The sequence below is a fragment of the Elgaria multicarinata genome, chromosome 6 (genome assembly GCF_023053635.1).
Source record: "Elgaria multicarinata webbii isolate HBS135686 ecotype San Diego chromosome 6, rElgMul1.1.pri, whole genome shotgun sequence".
Lineage (NCBI taxonomy): Eukaryota > Metazoa > Chordata > Lepidosauria > Squamata > Anguidae > Elgaria > Elgaria multicarinata.
In genome coordinates this window covers 36,394,569-36,421,573 of record NC_086176.1, presented here as the reverse complement: position 1 = coordinate 36,421,573, position 27,005 = coordinate 36,394,569, and the positions used below count along the sequence as shown (strand labels likewise).

Sequence of the window (27,005 nt, the reverse complement as noted above, 5' to 3'; positions counted from 1 at the left end):
AAGCATAATCCTTTGATATAATTCATATTGTAAGCCCTACAAATCTGGTTCTACTAGGACTTTGGGGCTTTGTCTGATTCCTTTTCATATAGTGTTCCACTGGTGCAGAACCTTCATCCTGTGGGCCTAATCTGGCCCACAGGGCACCCAATCCAGCTCACATAATCTCCAGGGGCATGGTTTAGGCTCTGAGTCCTGCCCCTGGAGGAATCCCCTCAGGGCATCTCCTTGTTGCTATCTCAGATCAGAGATAGCAGCAGGGGAATAAAGGATGGCAGCTGTTGGGACTCGCCCACCCGTGGGGAGAGTGACCACTCTCTTCACATGTGGGTGAGTCCCAGTGCCCCTCCTTCTTGCTGCTAACTTTGATCTGGAGAAGCAAAGGGGACTCAGCGAGAAGGAGAGGGGCGCATGAATATGAGGGAGAGCTGAGCTAGTCCCCATCATTGTTCATTGGAGGACTGACAGAGCCTTTGGTGCATGCAGAGCTATGCTAAGCAGGAAATCTAGGGACAGCCTCAACTAAATAGGAAGAGGCCACCTGGTACTTGGGCCAGGAGATATAATGTCAAGTAGATACCATATGGCCTGTGGAGGGCTGGGTGGGTGGGGGTCATCCAGCCCCCCCCCCAAAGTAGTTTCCCTGTAATGTGCAAACATAGTTTTTTCTCATGAATTTCTTCAGTTTCTTTACAGCTAGAGTAGAGGCCTTTCCCTCTGGCTACCTTATGGTTCCTTCTCCGTTTGAGACATTTAGGTGAGCAAATGGTGACTGTCTCTTGAATCAAACTGGAAGGTGCTTGCAAGGCAACATGAATCATGGTGCACATTTGTCACATAAACGGAGAAATCCTTGTTTTTGAACAAAAAAGAGATGAGTTTAAACTGCATCGTTTTAAGCCAACTACTAGGAAAAATATTCTTAACTGGTAGTGGTTATTATTATTATTATTATTATTATTATTATTATTATTTATTTATATAGCACCATCAATGTACATGGTGCTGTACAGAATAAAACAGTAAATAGCAAGGCCCTGCCGCATAGGCTTACAATCGAAACACTGTTTTAGCAGCTATTTGCATAACTACTGTTTGTTTTTCTCCTGCTTTTTAAAAAGTTTCCTTATCCAAATAGTGTCTAGAGATTTCCATGTCCTTCTGTGCATTTCCATTTATTAAAGAAACTTGTGACACTTTTACTGCGTTTCTGTTTCAAAAAAACTTGTAAAAGAAATGTTATACTCTTGAAATTAAACACAGGTAAAGATCTAACCAACTGGAATTTCTGTTTGAAAACTACTTGGTCTATTGGGTTTTCAGGCTGAGGCAGACTAATGCCAATTTTGCAGCTACATGTTTAAATTCATGAGCAGCACATCTATGTTGGTTTTAAATGTCATCTTCCTCTAGGGATGGAGGATTATGTCCAGCATGATCCACAACAGAATGGTTCAGCCTTGTGAAGAGTGAGTAAACAGCCTCTTCCTATTTAGTTGGGGCTGAGTTTTAAGTGATCCGTACAGCCTACTATTAGGGGGGAAATATAATGACATGGCAGAATTTAAACATTAAATGATTTATTTCTGATCTTTTGGTGATAATATCAAATGAACTTGTTTCTATTAAATCATTTAGCAATGCTCATTGATTATGCTGCCTATAGACAGAGTAATTCAATCAATGCAATGTTGTCATTTATCAGCTTCCTCCTTCGGTTAATCAAGGTAATACAGAGCACTGTCATATTGGCTCATTACCATATTGTCGCTGAATTAAACTACGCGGTTAAACTATAGAATGTTGATCTGAATAAAACTAAAAGTAAATGCCTAGTCTATCTCTTTCCAAAGTCTTCTATGTAAGCCCATTAGTATTTTCTTAGTGCGTATTTATTAATATAGATTAAAAGAAGTGTTTTGCTTTTAGCCACATCACAGAGTTATCACTTGATGCCGTAGATAGAATAACACAGTGTCGAGGTTTATAACCTTTGCCTCTAAGGTCAAATAATTGTGATTGTTCACAATTGATGGAGGTTTAATACCCAGTTTCATTAAAAATTCTCAGAACATTGAACATAAGTCAACATTCCATGGAGAAGAAAGTATTACGCAGCTTGCATGTGTGCATATCTGCATATCGGAGCACAAAATATTGACATGATAATTGCAGTCAAGCCTGAGTGAACAGTGGCCTGTGGGAATTCAGCTGGTGTTGTACCAACTGGATGGCTGCTCAGGACACAGTTTGAAATGCAAGGTGCAAGTTAGCACTTTATTCAGCACAGGCAGGCATCATTTAAAAATCCTTGGGGGAAACCCTGGTGATGTGCAGATGTTAAAGCAGTCTGTTCTGAAGCGCTGATATTTTGAGTACTGTAAGAAACTTGTGCATTTTATATGAGAAGATGTTTTCAAAATTAAGAAATATGATGCTTAAAGTGTTCAAGTTAGTACTTTAGCCATAACCTCTGCAATATGCTGCAATACCAAAAGAGTCTTCAATGTGCATAGTTTTAAAAAATCATAATTGCTTTTAATCATTGAGCCTACACATTCAAAAAGACGATTCATTTTCTCGAATTGAGCTGCTCTGATAGACAAAGCAGCACGCTGTGGAATTTACAGTACAGAGCAAGGACATAACTGGTTAAGCAAACATTTATTTTTTATTTGAAATCATGATAGAAAAATGTAGTTTGTATTGATCATACATTCTTTAAATATTCATTATGTTATAAGAAATAATGGACATTTAGGCTCAAATATTTCCTACCTGGTAAATTAGGGTTTTGAAGGGTTTATTTTAAAAGGGTTCATTTTAAATTTAAAATAAAATTTGGCAGCATTGAGCTTTCCATTTTTTTCTTCAAATCCTTTCGCGTGTATTAAGAGGTTTAAAGAGCAATTGTATTCTTGAAATCTGCTGGCTGAGAGGCTATAGGATTCGTTGGAAACCCCGTTACATCAGTAAAATGTCAGATATGCTGTTGTCATGTCAGATATGCTTGTGGAACACCTAGGTGGAATGTGGCACTCGTAGAACAGTTCTGAAGGTGACAATACATGGCATCATCGAAGAGAATACAGCGAGCTCCGTTTCCCCCGCCTTCCCCACTGCAGGCTTCTGTCCCAAGCTGCTCCTCCCAGGCCCTGTTCTCTGAGCAAGGAATGCTGCCTATTCCTGTACGCTCTGAGCTGCGCCAGGAGATAGGAACATGACCGAAGCCGCTTTTGAAATCATGAGTTTCATAAGTTCCTTATGAATCAGTGTATACATTTTGTGCTTGGGCGAAGGGTGGGAGAGGTTGTCAACAGTATTAAACGTGCGAGCTCACAAGATGGTGGCCGTTTAAAGTAACCATACAAATAGAAATCAGCATCTACTTACACCTTGGGTGCCACATACATTATGTATCTGGATACGGTCATCTGGATATATAATGCACCTTAATCGGAGAATTCACATTAATACAGGATTTATAGTCAGGTCTTGTTGACACGAATTAAAAATGCTGAGAGCAGTCCAAAGCTTTTGTGCGTGCAGAAGTAGGTTTCTGCAAAAAGCATCAAACAACTTCTTGCACAGCAATTATATATGCTAAATGGCACATACAAATTCCTTGTGTAATCTGCAGACAAGGAAATCTCACTCTACAACCTTGTAGACAGGCTTCTGTACAGCAGCTTTCTCTCAGTATCTGCTTATCCTGATGCAGCACATACGAAGTATTGGGTTGTGGATCACAAAGGGTTGCACATGTGCTTACACCCCCCCCTTTAGTTTGATGATTTAATTGTTGTATCCCATGTTCATTAATTTGGGGTAGAAAAGATTCCATTAATATTTGTCTCAGGAAATTTTTCAATTTCTAAGGATGCATTGTTTTATAAAAACGTAACTAGCAATTTAATGAATGGGTATAATGCTGGTTAAACTGGTCTTCAAAGTTTTCAGATATCTATTTCTATGGTTAGATGAGATTGTAATCCAAAACAGATCCCAGTCAGTTTAGGTCATTGGAAGCTTTTCCAGTAACTTTTCCTATTCTATTTAACCCCCGCAGAAAACTGCCCCTGTCCCTCCATGGAATATAGGTTCATAGCTCAGTGGCAGAGCACAGGCAGGACCTACAAAAGGTCTCCGATTCAAGCCCTGGCATCTACACGTAGTGCTAGGAAACACTCCTGTCTGAAGCACTGGAAAGCCGCTGTTAGTCATGGTGTAGCTCAGTAGTGAGATGGACCAATCATCTAATCCATAAAGCAGCGTCATGTTCCTAGAGTGGTTCATATGTGGTCCAGCCATTCTCCCCCTTGGGCACGGCTCAGGGCCAAACTCTCTTTGCATCATACGTGTTCAGACTTATTTGTTCAGTATCCTGCTTTCCCAAATCCAAAGACTGTGTGGGAGTTTAAAATGCCACTTCTCAGTTCAAAGGGAACTTCCGGAGAAAAGTTGCAGAAATGAATCCTTCTAGTCCATTTGTTGGCACCTTGTTGGATTGTAGCCAGTGTCTTTTATCTGTAACACTTTGCTACCCTAAGGCAAAGTAGCATTTTTTTTTGTCTTGCTCCATGTTTTTCTTTATGTTACAAAAAAGGTAATTGATTTGCACCACAGATCTTTATTTGTGCTTATGCCCATAATTTCTCTTCAACACTACTGCTTTGCATATTTATTATAGGAAAGATAATATTTTATAAACTTCAGCAGTGTGCCTTTGAAAATACTTGCGGTTTTTTAGAAACTGCAGGTTCTGTTTTCACACCTCATTCGTAGTTAAATGCTTCCTCGTCGTCTCCAATATTTCATTTTTGACAACTCATTAAAAATGGGCCAAATCCCAGAAAATATGATCCTGTCATGTTGTATAATATATAGCGTGGGCCATATGCAATAGAAAATTGTTAGTTAATGGTTTAGAATAATTTCTCAGATTTTTTGGCTTTCACTGGCTGGTGAAAACTGACTGTGAAAAATCCATGTGGTTAAATACAGCTCTGTTAAACATTTAAAATAGGTGGTACTCGTGGGAAAAGTGATTGGAGCTTAAAACTTGTACAAATTGACAGCCTCTCTTCACTCCATTTTTCATCCTAAAGAAGTCTGCAAATATTCTTAGCTCACATCATTATTGCTCATCAGTGGTTCTAATTAGCTAAACTGGAGTTTGTCTCAGTCATTGATCATCATCAACTCTTTGACAGTGCCTGAATATTTTTTTTTCTGATTTGGGTGAGCACTTTTTAATGTATTGTAGGCATGTACAGTGTACATTAATTGAATCAACCATATTTTTTCCACTATGCCATTTACTTTTATAAGCAAGCCTTTCCTCTGCTTCCCCACTTTCCTCCCGTTTATCATACTTAAAATGTAGCAGTGGGTTCAATGATGTGCTAGTAGCTAGAAGCATACAGCAATATTACTTAGCATCTCTTCTGGGAGCTTCCTTGTAATGAGTGTTGGAAGTTATCCTATGCCACCAGGAGGAGCTGGTGATAAAATTCTATACCAGGTTTTAATTTATGCTAAAGGCTTCTACTCACATCCACTGTAAGCAAAAATGGTAGGATTTAGACAGTTACGTGTATATATAATTATTCTGCTCTGAGGCGAATATTTGACTTGCGTTTAGTATGTGTCTTACTTTTGGCACTGAAAAAAGACACTCATGTTGGGTTCATGCGAATAATAATAAGAATCCTTTGTTAAATTGAATTTGGCTGTGTTCTTGCAATTCTCATTGTTTAATCCAGAGCAGGGGAGTTTCAAAAGCATTTGTGTTCCTGTTAAGAGGAAAAGAATGTGGATGAGACCAAAGTTCTAGCTATTCCATTATTCTATATAATTAATATATAGAATATTAATTTTAAGGAATTAACTGACAGAAAATGTGGTGATGGACACTAGCTTAAGGAATACACATGTCTATGGTATATTTATCAATGGCTATTCATCATAATACCCAATTGAAATTTCCATGGTCAAATGTCGTATACCTTTGACTATCATATACAAATAAAGGGGGTCATCTTAATGTATAGTAAGGGAAAGAGAGGTCTGAGAAAGCTTGGATCAGACCCTGGTATGTCCCTGTATGTATGAAAAATTATGGTGGTGGAGTTTAAGAAAGGATTAGTTGCCTCCTGATTTATATAGTTGGCAGATGATCTGGATTAACAGGTATAGGCCAATCCATGTGTGTATTTGATAAAGCGAGAGAGTAAGGTAAATCCTGTCTCACTAATCTTTTAAAGTTCTTTAAGAATGTCAGTAGACATTTACTTGGACTTCCAAAAGGCTTTTGATGAAGTCCCTCACCAAAGACTCTTGAGCAAATTTAGCAGTCATGGAATAAGGGGAGAGGTCCTCTTATGGATCAGCAACTGGTTAAAGAGCAGAAAGCAGAGAATAGGAATAAATGGTAAATTCTCCCAACTGAGGGAAGTAATTTTTGGGGTTCCAGAGGAATCTGTACTGGGACTAATTCTTTTCAACTTGTTCATAAATGATCTGGAATTAAGAGTGAGCAGTGAAGTGGCCAAGGTTCCCGAATTCTTCAAGGTGGTGAGGAGCTCCAAAAGGATTTCTCCGAGCTGGGAGAGTGGGCATCCAAATGGTAGTTGCGGTTCAGTGTAAGCAAGTGTAAAGTGATGCACGTTCTCTGCATTTATATAGTGCTTTTTGTCTTTTTATGACCGGAATTGTTCCTGGGAATTTTGGTGCTTCTTTCATCATATTTATTTTTTCAACACATTATTGCTAGTTATTCTTCATAGTGGCTAAATAGGTACTAAGGGTGCAATACTATGCATGTTTAGGTATATAAAAGTCCACCAATTACCAGCATGACCCAGCCATGCATAGGGTTATGCTCTAAGAGTTAAGTCAGAGTTAGATGTGCCATTGTATTTGTTTTTGTACATAATTATTTCACTTTTCCCTTATCCATTGCCTATAGCTGCTTTATAAATACGAAATAATATTTTTCTTAGCACTGTTTACTTTGGAAAGCAATAAAATTACAAACCCAGTAAAAAGTGGTGCATGATCTATGGACATTCCCTAGGATAAAAGCTATGGTTGCCAAAGCCTACTAAACTCTGAATGGCCATTGGGTGTGGCTTATCCCCTAGTCTTCGTATACTCTGTCTTGAGTATCTCGCTGTTATAGCCAATTTCTTCAGCTTCAAGTGCCAGACTTTCACCACCCATGCTGTTCAAGGGTCCAGAGCCTTTCAGACAGTAGCGCTCACATGCCTCCTGAGGTGCTTGATTGGAGAGCATCTGGCTTACAAGGCTAAATAACCTAGTCACCCATTTCTACCCCACCCAGAAGATGCTTCTTTTATCAGGGAAGGTGTCATCACAGAGAGCACATGAGAAGTGGCACCTTCATCTACAACCTGGCATGAGGTGGGAGTGGGACCTAGACAGAAGGAAGGTGGAGCTGCATGCGGTCTTTGAACCTCCAGTTGGCTTGTCTTCATTGGGGAAATGCTCCTCCTCCCCCAAACATTGCCCACAACTAAATAAAATAAATCATGACTAAATCAAAACTCCTGTGGTGTAATTGATAGCATGATTTGTTCAAGAACGGCATGAATGGGTAAAACAACTAAACAAAGCACACACCAGCAAGCTTGATGAATGCTGCTGCGTAGCTGCCACTGTTCATTTGCTCTTTTTGGTGCTATATTATTCTCTTAGTTATGATACACAGGTTGTGAATTTTGCCACATCTGGAACTTGATTGAGGAGATACGGGGTAAGAAATCATTAGGGAACAGAACATCTCTGCCCCAAATCTACCAGTTGTTGACAGTTTTAACACAATATAACTTTTGAGTATACCAATGGGAAAATAGTGATTTCCTCAATATGTTGCTCTTATTATACCACCAACATGAAACTAAGGTTTCTTTGATAGCAATAATGGGAGGAGCACGAGAATGATGGGGGAAGAGTTCATCAAAAAAAGCTTCATTTGGAAAATACCTCATAGATCTCTTTCTCTTTTGAAAGTAAGCATATCTAATCATAAACACCGCTTCAGTTAGAATAAAGTTGTCTTAGTTGTTTGCAGATAAAATTTGCTGTCACTTGCCATATGTTCCATGATTAATTCTGCAAGGGCTGTCAGCCTCAGATAATTTAATTTTCCGTGCTTTAAAATGACATTCATTATCAGGACATGAAAAATTCAAATGATTAGCAGCAAATTATGACTAATAAGTGTCAATATATTTTTGTTTCTAGAGAAAAGCAGAAAGCTGAACTCAAGGACAGGAAGGTTTTAGAAATTTTGCAAGTTAAAGACAGCAAAATACAGGAATTGGAACAGGTTGGTATTATATTTAAACTTCAGGAAAGAAGAATATTGCTGTTGTAATTTGATGCAATCTGTATTGTTTAAGTTCTGTTTTCTAACGTGTATAGCTACTAGAAGCCCCAGGGCCTAATCCAGTCCCTTGAGTACTATCAGCTACTGTTCCCAATTATCAGCGCAGAGGCAGGAGAAAAGGGGAGAGAGACTCATGGCGTTGGCAACAGGATTTCACTCTTTCTTTCACTCTTTCTTTCTTTCTTTCTTTCTTTCTTTCTTTCTTTCTTCTGTCCAGAGTTACAGAGGCGGAAGTACACTGCATAACTGTGCACTCCAATGGCTTAATCAAGAGTACATTCAGGCTGCTTCCTACTAATAAATGCACAAAAGGTGGCACAATCTGTACTTCATCTTGTGATCTATCACCATTTGTTCTGTTTACTTTTCTTCTTCTTCTTCTTCTTCTTCTTCTACTACTACTACTACTACTACTACTGTGCAAAAGCTTCTATCTCAAACCTTCCTGCAATTGGTATAAGCAGAAATTAGGCCATAGTCTTGTCCCTTGTCTTTCATTACTGGAGCACTTTTCTTCCTTGCAAAAATGTTGTTTATGCTGGATTATTGCTATTGCATCCATATCTTGCTAACAGGTATCTTATCGTTTCTTCGCCTTTTTTTCTCTTAGTAGAAACTAGGCATGTGTGCTTCAAAATCCTAATAGTCAGGTCAAGGTTTTAGCCTTCTCACTACTTTTGACCCACTGCATATCATTTATTGGGGAATAGGTATATTCAAAGGATCAGTTGCTTTACGTTCCCTTAGAGGAAAAGACTGGTGCCTGCATTTCTATGGAAGACACATGAGATATGCACCAAGACAGCAAGGGACTCAGAAATAAGCACTACTGAATTTTTAAATTATTTTAAAATTACATTTTCCTCTCACCTTTATTCCAAGGAGCTCAGTGAAACATGTGGTCCCCCCAACTCTATCCCCCCATCCTTATTCTTACAACAATGCTATGATGCTGCCTTTGAAGAGAGTTTGGAAATTTCAGCTTGTTCAAAATGCAACAGCTAGGTTATTAACTAGAACTGAATATCATGAGCATGTTATACAGTTGTTGAAATAGATGTATTGGATTCTAGGCCCAGTTCACATTACTGGATATGACCTTTAAAGCCCTACGTGGTTTGAGATCCAATATGAGCCTGCCTAATATTGAGATAATCAACAGAGGCCCTCTTACGTGCTCCTGGGACCAAAGGGAAGGGGCATTTTCAGTGACCGCACCTCAGCTTTGGAATCCTCAGCCCAGAGATATCTGCATTGCCCCTTCCCTGATCATCTTCCTCTACAGTGTGAAGACCTTCCTTTCTCAGTTGTTAGTTATTTTAGTGACCTTTGGTTAATGGGTTTTTACTGCTTTTTTATGATTTTAACTTTCTAGATTTTGCTACTCTGTTCCTTCCAAGTAATTCTTTTTAGTGTTTTTGTAAACATGTTCTATTGTAATTTAGTGTTTTATTGATCGTATTGTTATTGCATTTATATATAATATAATATATATGTGTGTGAGTTGTATTTCTTTTTCTTTGTTAACTGCCTTGAACGTTTTGGAAATAGGGAGTATAAATCTTTTAATTAATTAAGTAAATAGGTTAGCTTGGGGGATGGTGTCTGGCCCAAGGTGATCTTCAAGGTTGAAATGGGATATGAGCGTAGGTCTTTCTCATCAATTTTTAGAACTTTATCCACTGCATCTGGGTGAACTGGGATTCATGTGCTTTTCACTTAAGTATCTGCTGAAGCCATTTCACATATTACACAGCTGCAATCATGGATTTGCTACAAAGTGCTCACATGATAGGGAGTTGCAGCCAATCTTAGTTCCTTGATAAAGGAGACAACTAGGGAGGCAGTTGGACCGTTGGATGACAACAGTTAAATACATACTAAGGAGATCACAGAGAAGCTGGATGCATTTTTTTCATCTGTCGTCATTGCAGAAGATGTAGGACAGATGTATGAACTGAAGCTTTTAGGAAATTAGTTTGAGGAATTGAGGGAAATAGTTTTTATTATTATTATTATTTATTACATTTCTATACCGCCCAATAGCCGAAGCTCTCTGGGCGGTTCACAAAAATTAAAATCATAGTAAAACAATCAACAGGTTAAAAGCACAAATACACAATACCATATAAAAAGCACAACCAGAATAAAAACCACGCAGCAAAATTGATATAAAATTAAAATACAGAGTTAAAACAGTAACATTTAAATTTAAGTTAAAATGAAGTGTTAAAATACTGGGAGAATAAAAAGGTCTTATGCAGTTCAGGTTATAGTCCTATATAGAAGCAAGTCCCAGTTACCACTAATTCAGTGGCACTTACTTTTGAATAAATACACATAGGATCAGGCAGTTTCTCAAAAATACCTGGTATACATGACATATTTGTTACGTGCTGTGCTCTCATTAGACCCGTGTACAAACTTGCACACATTCTAATGAGACTTACACCTGCTTATAAGGAATCTTTTGACATGAAGTTCTCATCTTATTGACAAATTGAAAATTAATAAATTGCTGGGCCCGGAAAGTATCCATCTTAGAGTTCTTAAAGAATTCAAATATGAAATTGCTTATCTTCTAACAACAATATGTAACATGTCCTTAGGACCAGCCTCTGTCCCAGAGGACTGGAGAATGCCAACATAATGCCAACTTTTAAAAAGGGATCCAGGGGGTATCTGGAAAATACAGGCCTGTTAGCTTAAAACCTGTTTTGGGTAAATTGGTTGGAAGCATTATTAAAGATAAAATTAGGAAGTATGTAGAAGGAAAAGTCTTGCTGAAAAAGGATCAACATGAATTCCACGAACGTAAGTCATGCCTCGCTAACATTTTAGTGTTCGCTGAGAGTATCAATAAACATGTGAACAGGATGATCCAATAGACGTTGTTTACTTGGACTTCCAAAAGGCATTTGACACAGTCCCCCACCAAAGTCTTCTATTCAAACTTAGCAGTCACAGAATAAGAGGAGAGATCTTCTTAAGCATCAGTAACTGGTTAAAAAACAGAAAGAAGAGAGTAGGCATAAAGGGTAAACAGGGGAGTCCCATAGGGCTCGGTTTTGGGACCAATGCTTTTCAATTTAAGAACATAAGAATCATGCTAGGGTGTTTGTAACAAAAAAAGGATTGCAGAGAATTCCAGAAGGATCTCTTCTAATTGAGAAATGGCAAACATGCTTCATCTAAATAAATGTAAGGTGATGCATGTTGGGACAAAAAATCCTAACTTTGCATATAAACTGATGGAATCTGAGCTAGCAGTTGTCATGGACAGCTTGATGAAAACGTTGACCCAGTCTGCACCTGCTGTGAAAAACGCAAATTCCATGTTAGACATAATTAAGAAAGGAATAAAAAATAAATAAAACTGCCAATATTATACTCTGTTTATAGAAATTTATGGTGTGAACACAGTTGGAATATTGTGTACAATTCTGGTCACCGTATCTAAAAGAAAGGATATTGTAGAATTAGGAAAAGGGCAGCTAAAATAGTCAAAGGAATAGAGCAACACTCATATCAGGAAAGAACCTAAAACTGATTGGTGGGAGATTTAGGACATATAAAAGGAAATACTTATTCACACAGTGGATAATTAAACTATGGGAATTAGCTAGGACAACATTAGCTAGGCCACGTCTTTGGATTAGGATAAGGCTATCAACATCTATTAGTCCTGATGGTTATATGCTACCTCCTGTAACAGAGGTCATGTGCCTATGTACATGAGTCGCTGGGGAACATGAGTGAGCGTGTGACTGCACTCATGCTCTTTTTGTGGGTTTCCCACAGGCAGCAGGTTGGCCATATGTGACTAGATGGCCTGATCCAGCACAGGTCTTCTTATATTCTAAATGTACTTGTATGACGCAACTGTTTCCAAATATGTGTTTGTCTCATTTGCACCATACATTTTCAGATGTGCATTTAAATTGTCTTGAGATGCATACCTAACACATACGATAGCTTGGATCCTAACTGAAAGGTACTTGCCATGAAAGGAATTTTCCCACCTTCCCTGTGCCTCATGTAAATCTGCTCCTGTGGTTTGGAGGAGCCTTGGGAATGGTCTGGAATAGGGTGTGGCAGGCTGCAGGTGAAGGGGGAAGTTGGCAGAAATTGCTCTCCCCTTAAATGAATGGAGGGACAATTTAGGATCCAAGGCAAAGTTTGGACCCTCAAACATGCTCATCTATTGACTCATGCCAAAGAGGTTGCCTTTCATTCAACTTCTTGATTTCTTCTGAATTGCTTATTTTTAGAAGAGTTCTAGATGGGAATAGTTATTTTAGAGAGAAAGCTTGTTGTTGCTTACTTAGACTGGATTCAGATATGAGCAACTTGAGCTAATGTTTCCTAGAAGTAAGTCTCACTTTGCTCAGTAAGACTTACTTCCAATAAAGTGTGCCTAGGACTGCAGTCTTAGCTTTATTGGTGAACAGATATTAATTATTCTATACACATAAACACACTAGTTTAAAATCACAGCAGTAAAAGAAGTGAAAGACCCATTCAAACCTAATACAAACCTTTACAAAAGTCCATTTCTCTCTTTTATTAACATTTAGTTTTCAGAAACCCTGTTAGTGCTGAACACAGCCACTTGGAAGCAGCAGAGGATCTACTCAAATACCATTAAAAGAGATTCTTATCTTGATTTTTTTTTTTTGTCATGTGCTTAATCCAAACTTAAAGCATGTCTATGAAAGCATTTAAAAATCTCTAGCACAAATGGCAATTTGATGTACATTCAACCAGTGGCCATGTGTGCAGATAGCCTTGCCTTTATCATAATCATTTATTATATGGTCCCAGACCCAATGAGAAACAGTGGCAGACATCATTAAGACTGTAAAAACATAATAATTAATTCATTATACAGAAGGCTGAGAAATTATTAAAACATACACATGTTTAAAATATCTTAACATAGTTAAAACACCTGAGACACTTTGAGGCACTGTTTTACAAAAGTCTAATGAGTTTATTTATTTACCGTATTTATATACTGCTCCCTATCTGAAGATTTTGGAGGAGTGAACAAATAGAATAAAAGAATAAAAACAGAATAAAGACACCATTAACAACTATATTTTTAAAAGAACCTATTTAGCTTCAAACATGGCATTTTTATTTATTTATTCAGTTTTACTCCATCCTCCTTGTAAGGAGCTCAGCAGCGTACATGGTCACCCTAGTTTTATCCTCACAGCACACCTATGAGAGAGAGTGCCCAGCCAAGGGTCACCTAGTGAACTTCATGGCTAACAGGGATTCGAACCCTGTTCTTTCTGGCCTAAGTCCAGAATTATAGCTGTCTGCCATTGTGTACATGGTATTTGGAAACTATGCTTTTATCCGGAGACTTGATGCATGTATAGCTTGTCCCTTAAAACCCTTCTAGAACTATAGTTGTGTCCCCCACATGATGAGGAGCAGACCAGTTATTTCTCTTTTTAACAAGTCTGCAGCCCCTCCTACTGCAAAACGTAGAACCATTATAGTTCAGCCATTGTCATTGTTAAGATGAAACAGCATTTTTTAAAAAGTGAACTCAATTGTAATGGGCTAATTCCCATTATAATAAGTAGGGATTGTAGCATGTAGTTACTTTTTTGTAAGTAAAAAGCAAACGTGTGCCAGCTTTATAAGGCAATCATATGATACAGCCAAGATGGCTTTGTAACCTATGCTTTCCCAGGATTAATGTCAAAAGTGCACACAAGACAATGGAATGAGCAACAAACCGGGTGGGAAGAGATGACATTGTTGACCCTGATATATGGTTACCAGATTGACAACCCAGAGACTGGGTTGGCATGGCAGGTGGTTTGAGGTAATACTGGGGATTACATCCTTACCAAAGTGAGATGTAAGGGGGCACCCAGTGCAGGGGTGGCTCCATCAGGAACATGAAGGTACGTTCTGAATTCTGAAAATAACACCCAGGAATTGTTTGCTGATATTTCTGTTTCTGAAGAATTCCTATTCCCTTGAAAGATGCCTGGGAAGCATCTTTCAAGGGAAAGAGTCACAGGAGCATCTCCAACCCCATCTCTGCATCTCAAGCCGGTTGAGTTTGCATTGGCTACATTTCTGTCAAGCAGCTTTAAATGGCATGGGATCCCTGCTGGAAGAAAAAGCTTGGCAACTCCACATAAGAGCAGCTGGACTCCCACTGCCCACTTCTTCTGCTGGAGACCTTACTCAGGATCCATAAGGGTTGGTGATGGTGGTGGCTGTCAGCATTGTGTGTATATATGGGTGTATGTTTGTGTTGAGCAGATGCCTATGGAAAGATAGGACACCCACAATGATGAGTAATGGGTAGCAGCAGCAACAGGTGGTTCCTATAACTAGGTACTAATGAAGACTTGTTTAATTAAGAAGGGATGGTATCACATTGGATATTTTCACTATTTTACATGCTCTCATTTGGCTTTCCACTTCTGCCATTGGTTGTGCACTCAGTACTTCCCCTGGGCTGATGATATTGTCATTGAGAGTATTCTCATCCAATGTAGTGAATTGGAACTCTGTCTGCAGTATCGTTCAGGTCTATATGGCATAGCTTTTGTTTCACAAGGAAAAGCTGAGTCATGAGAGTCTGGCAAGCAATGGCAATAGGTGGAGCCAAGTATCTTTGTTCACCAACTCAGCTGTGCTCCCCATTGCATGGTTGGAGCTTACCTGCATTGGAGGATTTATTGCCAACACATGTGATTGGTGGAATAAACTGCACATCCCCTGCTTTTTCTATGTTTATTAGCTCCTCCAACAGTCATCTCTCTTGAGCAGTCAACTTATTTTGGGCCCCAAACGTTACAACAATTAAAGTAGACGTCTTTCTTCTGACAACATTGCTCTCCCCAGTTTTTAAATAACCAACGTATAGCAGGTATGATTAAGCTTCATATTTGAAAAAGGCCACATGGCAGGAATGCAAATAGCCAATGAATCACCTCCCAAAACAAAAAACTATGTGAATATGCATATATTTCTGACTTTTAATATTTTTGCAAATTAAATTGATCTAATCAATGGTTATATAATTGCAGTTAGTAGTGGGGAAAGTTCTATATTAACTTCCTAACACAGAAGTTAGGACTATAATTAGTAGCTTTATGAAGACTAAATTGTATATGCATGGTGACCCACAGTTCATAATGAATATTCTGTTACATCTTTTAGGTAGCTAATTGGTGTTTGTTATTTGTGCATTGCTATTTGGTCTTCTTGACATATGGGTTAGCAAAATCATTAAAACTAGACTGTCCTTCTTTAACAGAAAACTATCATGAGTCCTTGGACTAGAGTAGGTCAGGATTCCACAATCATTTGGGCCCCGTAGTCACATTTGGAATTTTGAGAAAGTGTTGTGGGCATTGTAACACCATGGCTACCATAGTGGGTGGGTGAATGGTGAGTCACAAAATTTTCTCTTGCAACAAAACACCCATTTCACAGATCCATCAATTTACCTTCTGTGAAATGGGTGTTTTGTTCTACTGCTTAGTCCACTGAGGCTACAGAAAGGAGGTTCCTTGCTACCCAAAAACACCTTCAGTGGCTCACATTGTGCAGACACAGTGGTAATGGAAAAGTAAGATTTACTTGTCACCATCACCACTGACTAAGCTCTAAGATGGTTTATTACCTGTGATTGGTCATGTTCATCATGAGTCTTCCATCTGTGTTCTAAATATTGATCAAAGCATTTCATTGCTGTCAGCTCCTCAGAATATGAAGGTGCTGATATAGGTCCATGATCGGGTTGAGGACACTTGAGATCAAAGTACGCAAGTCATCTCCTTATTCCAAGTAGTGACTACGGCATTGGCAGGGCATATCATATCACATACTGTGTTTGTCAGTGGTCTTAATGGTATCTCATGTTGACAATAGAAGGCTTGCTCTCTCTGTAGTGTGTGCAATAATCTCCAAATAAATGTAAAGAAAAGGTGCTCACTTGTTTTTTCTCGGGAGATGAAAATTAAGGATGAATAGAAGTACAGTAAACCTTTACCTTCTATTTTATAGCACTGTTATTTAATTAGCTTTCAGTTTTGATCTGAAGAGACTAAAGCTAATCTTTTTGTCCTAGACCTTGTAATCTTTCAAAACCTTATCAACCAATTATACTCCAGAGGGGTTAAAACAGTACTAGCTGCCTCATTATCTCCACTTGAAAATCTTTGGCTTGCTGTGCAAATCTATATTAAAACCCCTTTTAATAGGTCCAATTGAAAGAAACATAACTCTAGCTTTGAGCATTAATTATCATTAATACATCTCATTCTTAACAGTTACCCAGCCTATTTAGTAATCCAATTTTTAATACCTTGATTATATTAAAATGAAACTGTTGAAGAAATTACTGTAATGTTAACTTCTTTATTTTCTGAAAGATGGAACATCAATAAAATGTTAGTGGTAAAATAGAAATATTTCATCAAACAAAAAGTGTGCCAGTTGCAAGGCACCATCTAAGTCTTGGACAATTGTAAGGAACGCAACATGATTTCTGGAAGGCTTAAAATTGGCCTGCGCGAAGTAAGAACCATGGGTTGGCTGAAGGACCTACCCAAGCTTCTTTGCAAATTTTTTTTACAGGCCTTGGTTAAACATCACATATATTTACCATTACTTCCTCGAAATGTGGACTTAGGTCGTGAGATGCAACAGGGTTAAAATTCAAGCAGGGCTAATCTCGAGGTATCCCAACATTTTCAGATGTACAAAAACTAAACACATAAATATCTAATGGAGCAAAAAAGAGCTGTGGACTAAACATGCTCAGTGGCCATGGGATATTGACTACCAATTGGAAAAGAAAAACCTACTGTGTGTGTGTGTGTGTGTGTGAGAGAGAGAGAGAGAGAGAGAGAGAGAGAGAGAGAGAGAGAGAGAGAGAGAGAGAAAGAGGGTACAGATTCCCGATTATGGCTTAGAGCAGTGGTTCTCAACCTTCCTAATACAGTTTAATACAACCCTTTAATACAGTTCCTCATGTTGTGGTGACCCCCAACCATAAAATTATTTTAGTTCTTCTCTACACGATCCATTGTCATGGGATGGTTTGCTAATGAAAATAATACATAACAATAGCTTTAATAATACAAAAGATGATACATGACATAGTTCAGTCAATACAGTTTCCTAAGACCATCGGAAATATGTGTTTTCCGATGGTCTTAGGCGACCCCTGTGAAAGGGTCATTCGACCCCCAAAGGGGTCCCGACCCACAGGTTGAGAACCGCTGGCTTAGAGTATCCTAGTATTCTGAAGGACGACATGGCTGCTTGGAACCCTGAACAGGAGCACTCCTATCAGGGATGATGATACCAAAACATTTTGATGCCGTTCTCATTTGTACACACTAACAGCAAACTCAGGTGATCGAATGGGGCCACCCAAGATAGCAAGTACCCATAGGTACACAGAAGTATATAAGTTTAAAGGAAAACGTAAAAGGAAAGCAACAACAACAGTCCAGTGAAGATTAAGCATCCTAAAGGTTTCCCAGGAGCCACAGAACGTTGAAACTGGGTCGGGGCAGAGGGAAGTGGCGTGCTATGGCGAGGGCTTTTTCAGTGGTGGCACCTTGGTTATAGCATGACTGCCCTGGAGAGGCTCGCCTAGCCCTTGCATTGTGAAATTTTGGCACCAGGTAAAGACTTTTTTATTTTCCCAGGCTGTATTAATGCATATTTAGATTCTACCTCTGTTGTTGGCTTTCATCTTGGTTCCTACCGTGGTTTTATTCTGTTTTAAGCTTATGGTCTTTATATTATATTTTCTTGGGTTATTGTATTTTATGGTTTTAAGTTTTCTTTTGTGACAGCTTCAGCTAACGAGCAGTATAGAAATGTAATAAATGAGAAAAAATAAAAAATAAATTTGGAGTAAAACAGTCAAATATAAAAATCATATAAGAATATACGATAAATAGTTTAATAGCTCTGCTGGTCATGTATGCAAGGTCAAATCTAGCAATACCAACTTAAGTGGAACTATAAAGATTCAATAGTTATAAGATAAGCAAAATGGTAATATAATTACATATGCATGGGTCAGCCCAAAGTGATTTCCCGATACATAATCAGATAAATATCCAGGTATAGACTGAAAAGTTTTCAGTGTTTTAAAGGAAGTCAATCCCAGAATAGCTGCTGGCACAGCACTCTCTTTGTTGAGTGCCCTTTTGTCTCTGTTTACAAACAAGATAACTTTGATAAGGGGTTGCCCCTACCCCATTCCTTCAGCCTGGCATGACTATTGCTGCCACCTGGAAATCTTCCTACAACTTTTTTTGTGGCTGTGTATTGTCAAACTTGAAACTCCTTTGTTCTTTTGAAACTTTTGTTCAAATGTTTCAGGTTTCAAGCCCTCAGTGGACCATGGAAAATACTGTTTCTACAGATTGGACTTATTCATAGTTGTTAACCCAGTACTATCTGGGTCCATGCTACTAAACCCCATTTTTGTCTCCCTCTTGCCCACTTTTTGAAGGAGTACTGCTAGCCTGTTTGGGATAGGACAAACTCTGAAGTCCTGGGGGCAAGCCCAGAGAGAAACTTGGGGGGGGGGGATCTACACTATTGCTTTTAAAGCACTTTGAAAACGTTTTGAAAACTGTATATGCAGTGTGTCCTGGGCCCCAACAGTTGTCGAAACTGTTATAAAGCGCTTTAAAGCAGTTGTGTAGATCCCCCACCCCAGGTCATGGGATGCCGTGGTTTTGCCGCTTCTCTGCTACTTTTTACGCAGTCCCATCAAAGTCTGGTGGCTTAGGTTCGTTCTTAAACACTGATTCACTACAATTCTTTTAAAAATGTTATTTTTCCTTCTCCCACTGAAACCCGGGAGTTTCAGCACCACCCAAACTTCAGCTTACATGAACAGGTCACAAGGACGCAGGAAGAGGTATCTTTGAATTTAAGCTCCTATTTTCAGGAGGTTCTCATACAAGTTGTAGGCTCTTCCTCTGCACCGTCTTTTCTATGGGTTGTGTGCAGAATCTCCGGCTCATGGAGGCTTGTGCCTCCTCTCCAGGTCTGACTGCCTTCATAAGTTGAACCCCACCCTGACCAGGAGTTTTGCAGGATAAGGGGAGGAATCCCCACTATCCCATCACAGGTCAGAGTTTAACAGCAGGGATTCCCGAGAGGCCGGCTTGGCTTTGTCCACCTTGCTTCCTTTCTATAATAGAAAAATCATGGGGATGTAGCGTGCTCAGCTTTGCTGATGCGGGGCTTCTGTAATAGGGAAAGCCCATGTGCAACGAAGGTGGTCCCCGGCCTAAGCGCTGAGTGGTAGGTCCACCTGGCACTTCAGTCAAGCAACAAATGTGGATGTCATACAGCTTGCGGGGTGTGTGTGTGGGTTAGTGGTGGGGTAATCTGGTACCCATCTGGTTTTGGTTTTGCACCCCAATGTATGTGTACGTGTTATAACTTAGATACAACTTTGGACTTATTTGGTTGGAGCCTCAGCCGCTTAATGCAGGCGTCCCTGGGCAACTAGTGAGCAACCGAGATTCCTTTGTGCCTCTTTTGCTCCCATTCTTTCCAGCTACCCATTTCAATCTTATCTGCATGGTTATAGCAGCCAAAGAGGATTGCGGGGCGGGGTGGGGGGAGGTTACCTAGAACTCAAAACACATTCATTCCAATTTCTAGCAACACACTTCTCTCGCCCTTCAGCAATCTTTCGCACTGATCATTTCAATCTTCTCGTACTGCGAGAATCCCTGTCGTAGTATGAGAAGATTGAAATGATCAGTGCGAAAGATTGTTGAAGGGAGAGAGAAGTGTGTTGCTAGAAATTGGAATGAATGTGTTTTGAGTTCTAGGTAACTATCTCCCCCCGACCCCCCAAATCCTCTTTGGCTACTATAACCATGCAGCAGGACTGCCTGATTGCACCGCCTCTTGTTAGGACAAACTTTCCTCCAAGTCATTTTTTTCCTTCCCACTCTTACAAGCTCACCCCAAACCTTTCTTTTGCTTTCCCAAGAGTGTTAATATCTCTGATTTACTTAGTTCCCATTTCTTGTCCTCTTTGCACTTGCAAGCCCATCTCCAGTCACCCCAAATGACTGCGGCCTAGCTTTAAACAGCTAATTTCCCAGCAATCCAGTTCTCTCCACATCCGTAAACGTTTTCTTGTGTGTTTATGTATATTTATGTTTGTTTTGATTCATGAACGCTTTACCGAGTTAATTTCCCTGATTGACGCGTGTACATGTTTTTTTGCTTGTGTTTAATAAATGCCTCTGTTATTGAAGAAGTTAGTGTGGCTGTGTGAGTGTCATTGGGTTCCTCTTTCCAGATGCTCTAATACAGGAGTTAAAACGTTCCTTAATGAATGCGTATTTTGAGTATGTGCTCGTACACGTGTCAAGAGGACCACATTTGGTAACAGACTTAAAACACTGACTATGTTTATGTGATACTAGCTGATATGCCCGGTGTTGCTCGGGTCTGTAAATAATGTTTATAACATTTATTTGATATATAATAAATTTATATGCAACTTATTCATCTTTAGGTTGGTTGGGTTTTTTAGTTTGGTTGAGTTAGTAAATTGTTTTGTTAGAATAAATGGAAAATTGTATTTATAAGAACTGTATTTTAAATTACAGCTTCATGACAAACCACATTTTTTGTTTTACCTGAAAAGCCTACACCTCCCATCATGCCTTGGCCAGAGCAGCCGTCTAAACTTCAAAAACAATCAGGACACACAACACCCTTTCTACCAGCTAAAAAAGATGCAAACCTAAAAATAAGTTTTAAAAATATACCCGCCATTGCCAAGATATCTGAACAACATATAGTAGGAAAGTAGATCCACCATCTTAAAGTAGCTAGGCCTGTGAGTTAACCTTTAAACAAATTAAATTCATTTCCCCCCTCTCTTACCCTCAGGACAACCCTGCAAGGTAGGCTTGTCCTAGGCCTGTGAGGTAACTTTAAAACAAATTAAATTAGTTTCTTTTCTCTCTCTCTTTCTCTCCCCGCCCCCCAACACCTGGCCAGGGCCATCTTGAAGCTGTTGTCATGATTTTCCTTGTCCCTACAGAAAACAAAAATTACAACTCCCAGCATGCCTTTTGCCCAGAGCTGTGACCTCCTTCCCTTCTGCTCCTGATGGGCCCTAGTAACTGAGGCAGCCAACCCAGGCGCTCTCCCTTCAGGCCCAGGATAGCAAGCCACTTCGAGATGGTGGCTGCCACAGCCTGATAAATCTTCCCTCCCACCCAAGGCTATTGAAACAGAACCGTGAATGGAGGAATGACTGACAGCTAAGGCTAGAACGGAATGGTGGGCAGAGTTAGTGGCAGTTGGGGAAAGTGGCAGCCAAGTTAGGACGGAGAGATAGTGATGCCAGTACTACACCTCCCAGCATGCCTTTGGTGGCCCTCAGGCGCCCATGTCCTCTGAGAGGTGCTTTCCTCCTCTTGTGGCTGATGCTGCTTCTTGAAACAGCATCTAGGAGTAGCATCACCAAGGAGGGCAGGTAAGCGGCTGTCAGTGGACACGCACAACTCTGGCCAAGTCCTGCTGGGACTGCCTCAGCCCACACTTCTCACCTATGAAGTGCTCCATCAGGAGCCTGTACTGAAGGGCCAGGACTGGGGCAGGCACTTGCCCTCCTTTGTCAAGCCTGTTTCTGGGCATGCACAGAGTGCTTCCCTTTCCTCCTTCCCTCCCTCTTAAGGGTGAAGGCTGTGAGTGTGCTTCCCTCAGTTTCTGAGAAAACCAATATCAGGACGAGGTGCCTTTGAGCATGTCCAGAGTTCAGCTTTTCAAACACATGCTGTTGTATCTAGCTATGATTTTAAAACCAGCCATGGCAGGTGGGAGGAGGCACCACAAATGGATGAAGCCCGTTTATGTGGGTTGTTTCATTTTATGTGGAATTAGGTTGACTGACTTTAGGAATCACAATGGCCGCCAAAGGCTGAGAGTTCCACCCAAGGCATGCTAGGAATTGTAGGCATAAACATAGGCTTTTAATTAAATTATTTAAAAATACTTAAAACCCCCAAAATTATGTTTTTAGATTTTTTTCTGATCCATGTACACAAAGACCTGTCTGGGTGAACAACGTTAAGGCAGTACCATATGTGGAAGTGGGTAAACATTTCAGGACATACGTGAAACACACATACTTTCCGCTTTATAAGTAGAGATTGGCGTTTGAGAGATGTTTTTAAGAAAGCTATCTCTTCACAATGTAGAATTTCAGTTCATTCGAAAAGTAATTTTCAAGCTGTAAATATAACAAAGACATATACATTTGCTTCCCTGGGCTTGAAATCTGTGTGCTGCTGCCCAGTGTGGTGAGTCATCATGTGTGCAGGTTGGACTGTTCCTTGGATGATAGAAGGATTTTAGGCTTTGAAGTAACTCTGTTACCCCTGATCTGGATGGAAGCTAAGGGATACCACGTCAGACAAGGACTTTGCCTGGGCAACAAAAGTATCCCTTATGTGTCTGGGTTGTCGTCTTAAAGTTCTTAGCTCTCATCATCATCAAACTGAAAACCTCCTTATTTGTGCAAATGTAGAGTTTTGTTTAGCATTATTGCTAGATAGGAATATAATAATTTATCTGAATAATAAGGTCTCAAAATGATTCTGCATTGGATCTGAAGGTGCACAGAAATAGCAGGCAAAAACTGTAAATGCACTTGGTACTTGTAAAATGAAAATTGTGATTGATTGAAGTTGTTTGAATGTGTTGCTAATCATTTTTAATCTTTCATAGAGAACCTGTGGGCAGCAAGAGGAAATAAACAACCTGGTACAGAGAAAGATCGTTGTAGATGAGGAAAATGTGGCCTTGAAGAACGAGCTCTGCATCTTACAACAGAAATTTCAAGATAAAATCCAGGAACTTAAGGTATATTGACTTGTACATAGCACCAAGATGGCCACAGCTTTGAAGTAGCTCTTTGAGCTGCATCCGTCTTTGTGGCATGGAAAGTGACAAGCTCAGAGGAAATATAGCCTTAGGCCTTAGGCTGTACCTTCCCGTTTTCTCTCACGCACAAAACTCGGAGAAAGATGCTTTAAAGTGAAGAATCCACGCTTTATAACTTTCCGATAAATAGTTAATGATGGAAATGGAGCAAAGAAAGTAGGAGTGTGAAGATGTGGCTTCGTGTAATTAGATTCTGATGGGACTGGCATTATTAATTGATAAAGCCGAGGTCTGGGAGGATATGTCTGTGTGGGTCTCAAAAATAGCTGGGGACAGCATCAAAGGCAGCTTGATCAATTAATGGGCTCTTTGCAAATGTGTACTCATCAAAGCTGTCATCCAGCTAAAAAATATGACCCTTCCACCTGCATGAAAGAGGCCAATAAAAGTACACAGGTGACCTTGGCCATCAAATATAGAGGAAGCTGCTGTGAGGGTAAAACTGCACAGTTTATATTTGCTGATTAGTTCTCACTTTCCTTTTTTCCCTTTCCCTTTTTTTTGTGTTTTTGTTTATCGGCCCTTGTGGTACTGTTCTACAGGACACTAAGGAGTGTGCACTGAGAAAGGATGAGCAAAGCAGACTGGTTATAAAAAATCTGGAGGAGGAAAATGAGGGATTAAGTACACGCTATGCTGACCTGCTAAATGACCTGGAGAAACTGAGGAAGCGGGAGGCACAATGGAGAATAGAAAAATCTGGCATCGATGCAAAAATAAAGGTATGAGGAGGAAGAGGCTCCTGGATGCGATTTCAGAACCATCTTCTCACAGGCGTTATGCTACATGTTATTTTCTTTAAATAACAAGTTATATATTCATAACTACCAATGGGGACTGACATTCATTTACATTCCTTCACTTAAGACCCAAAGCTTTTTAAAAATTGATGTTGCAAAGCAGGAAACTGACTTCAAATAGCCACCCTAAAATGTAATCATTAAATAATAAAAGATATTTCATTCAAATATAAACATTATTTTAAAATATATATATAGAAAGAATCCTGTCACTCTAGGATTTCCCTCCTCAATGAGATTGGCAGCCCAGTCTTATGCATAAGGATATAAGAAGACCACTACTGGATCAGACCCAAAGGTCCATCTAGTCAAGCATTCTGTTTCCAGTGGTAGCCAGCGAGAGCATGTTTACTTGGAAGGGTGTCCCACTGAGATCCGTAGCACTTACATCCAGGTAAATGTGTGTAGGGTTGCAGTCTTCATTTCATTTCATTTATGTAATATTATTGCCACAAACACAACATGTTATAATTATTCTTAAATTCGACAATACATTTGGTATTAAGCTTTAGGGGGCTCCAGTCATGATGAGTTTCTGTATTATGAGATGAATCTTACTTCTTAAAAATGTATTGTTTATGATAAATGTATTGTCTCTTTCCATTTTATTAAGATGCCTTATATAGGCAGAACTTGGTACATGTCTGTTTCTAGGAATTTGTCATAGAATTGGTATGTGATATATCTAGAGTTCCATAAGATTTAAATTGTTTAGACTAAGGAAACATCCACGGATAGATAACCCATATATTTTATAAGGGTGTAATCCTATCGATATGGCTGTATGCCTCCAAACTTGGAGGCTTATATCCATCTATTATTATTATTTATTTATATAGCACCATCAATGTGCATGGTGCTGTACAGATTACACAGTAAATAGCAAGACCCTGCCACATAGGCTTACAATCTAATAATAATAATAATAATAATAATAATAATAATAATAATAATAATAATAATACACTCATCTAATGTTGAGTGGGAGGAGTAGTGGAGTTGATCTTCACCTCCCCACTCCTTCTGCTCTGCATTTTTAGCTAGATGGGCTTTTTGCCCATCTAGCTGGGTTGTGTTGGAGTGGGAGGGAAGGAGGCTGAGAGGTCTTGTGGATAAAGTGTGACCCAGCCTCTCCAATCTGCTTTCTTTCCCACACCACCAGAATACCCCCTTTACCCCCTCTCTGAAGTCGCTTTTCACTTTTTCTGCTCTGGCTGTAAGGGGAAGGGGCCAGGAAGCACGAATTCCTGGTTCTGAGGTCAGGCCAGTGTTTCTCATCTCAGAGCCAGGAATCAGAAATATTCCATGTCCCCCACCCCCAGATGCTGTCTAGTGGGCATAGGATCGCTCTCCAATTTACATATTTAAAATCTTTTATTTTTCCACATAGACTTGGTTGCTAATGCATTGTATAGTAGTGAATGGTTTTTTTTGATATCTCTATGGACATATCTGCACTATGGAAATATCTGCACTGCAAATGTATAGAAGTGAAATTGTTGATGTTTGCCCTAAAGAATCCTGGGAATTGAGGTTTGGTGATAACTTTGATAGTCCAGCAGTTCATAATAGCTGGATTCTCAAACTACTGTAAACCTTTTCATACAAAACACCAAGAATTTTTCTCTTTACTCTTCTTTGCGCCTGGAATGGGAGTCATAGGGCATGTCTACACCTAAGGTTGTAGAGGGAGGGAGGGGGAGGATCTGCTTCCTCCCCCAGCATCCAAACGGCAGTGCAATGTCCCGGAAGGAAAGAGGAACATAGTTGCCGCCATTTTTGTCCTTCAGGAGGTGCTGCGTGTGTGTGCAGTGAAAGAGAAGGGTTTTGTTTTTTAAAAAAGTGCCCAAACACCCCTTCTTGCCATCCCTGGGATGGCAAAATTGCTGCCTCCCCACCCCCATGGGCACGGAGCCTCCTGTACGGCTCCGTGCCCATTTCAGGCCCCAGGAACACAGTGCACCAGTTATCCCGGGAAAATGGAGGGGTCGTCCCTGCCTGTTCCTGGGATCTCCTGCGCATCATTTGGATGCACAGGGGCAATCCAGGGATGATCCCAGGAAAAAACACATGGTATAGACATGCCCACAATGACCTGGAATGAACACTTATCTGCGGATAGCCTGAGACAACAGGTTCATTGCCTTAGTATTGAGAAATAAGAAGACTTGGGGTAACCAAAGAAAACGGCTCCACCTTCTAACTAGTGTGGTTATTGGAGATAAATAAAGGGGAGGTATTAAGAGAGTGGAACTAGGAAATGATAGAGTGATTTCTTTTTATCCTGGGAGGGACTGCCAGAATCTAGGGGGTGAGTAAGGGCCCAGAGAGTCACAAGTCTGCTTGTCTGTAGAGCTGATAGACTTCAACTCTCCATAAGAACCGCCTGACCCAAGAAAGACACATTTCCTTGTTGTGAGGGAGGCTCTGAAGGCTAGGCTAAGAAAGCACAGAGACTGAATATGGAAGCCAGAGAGGGGTAAAAAGTATTATTTACTTGTATTGTGAAAGTTTAATAAACCTAAATAAGTGATGAACATGTCTATTTGGAAGAAGAGGGGAAGAGAGTGGCAAACTAGACTTGAGAAAGTTCATTCGAGAAATCCATTTCATTACCTACTCATCAAATATAGAGTACTCTAAGCTTCCATATTTTATATTTTAATCTATATCCTATGGTTTTAAATTTTGTAATTTGTTTGTAATTTTTCTCTGGGCAGAGAGCTTCAGCTTTTGGGTGGTATAGAAATAAAATAAAATAAATAAATACTCTTGGTGTATCCAAACTG

The 27,005-nt window shown here is 39.7% G+C and overlaps 1 protein-coding gene across 2 annotated transcripts in view; it reads left to right on the top strand.

The window, feature by feature from the left end:
- Positions 1 to 27,005, top strand: part of CNTLN (centlein) — a 186,962-nt gene that overhangs the window by 22,561 nt on the left and 137,396 nt on the right. Inside the window, exons 3-5 of one of the 2 annotated variants that reach the window (XM_063129234.1) lie at positions 8,269 to 8,353; positions 23,201 to 23,335; positions 23,959 to 24,138. In XM_063129234.1, coding sequence (XP_062985304.1) covers positions 8,269 to 8,353; positions 23,201 to 23,335; positions 23,959 to 24,138 — 400 coding nt within the window. The remainder of the gene's footprint in view (positions 1 to 8,268; positions 8,354 to 23,200; positions 23,336 to 23,958; positions 24,139 to 27,005) is intronic. The other variant, XM_063129235.1, reaches the window with a different exon arrangement.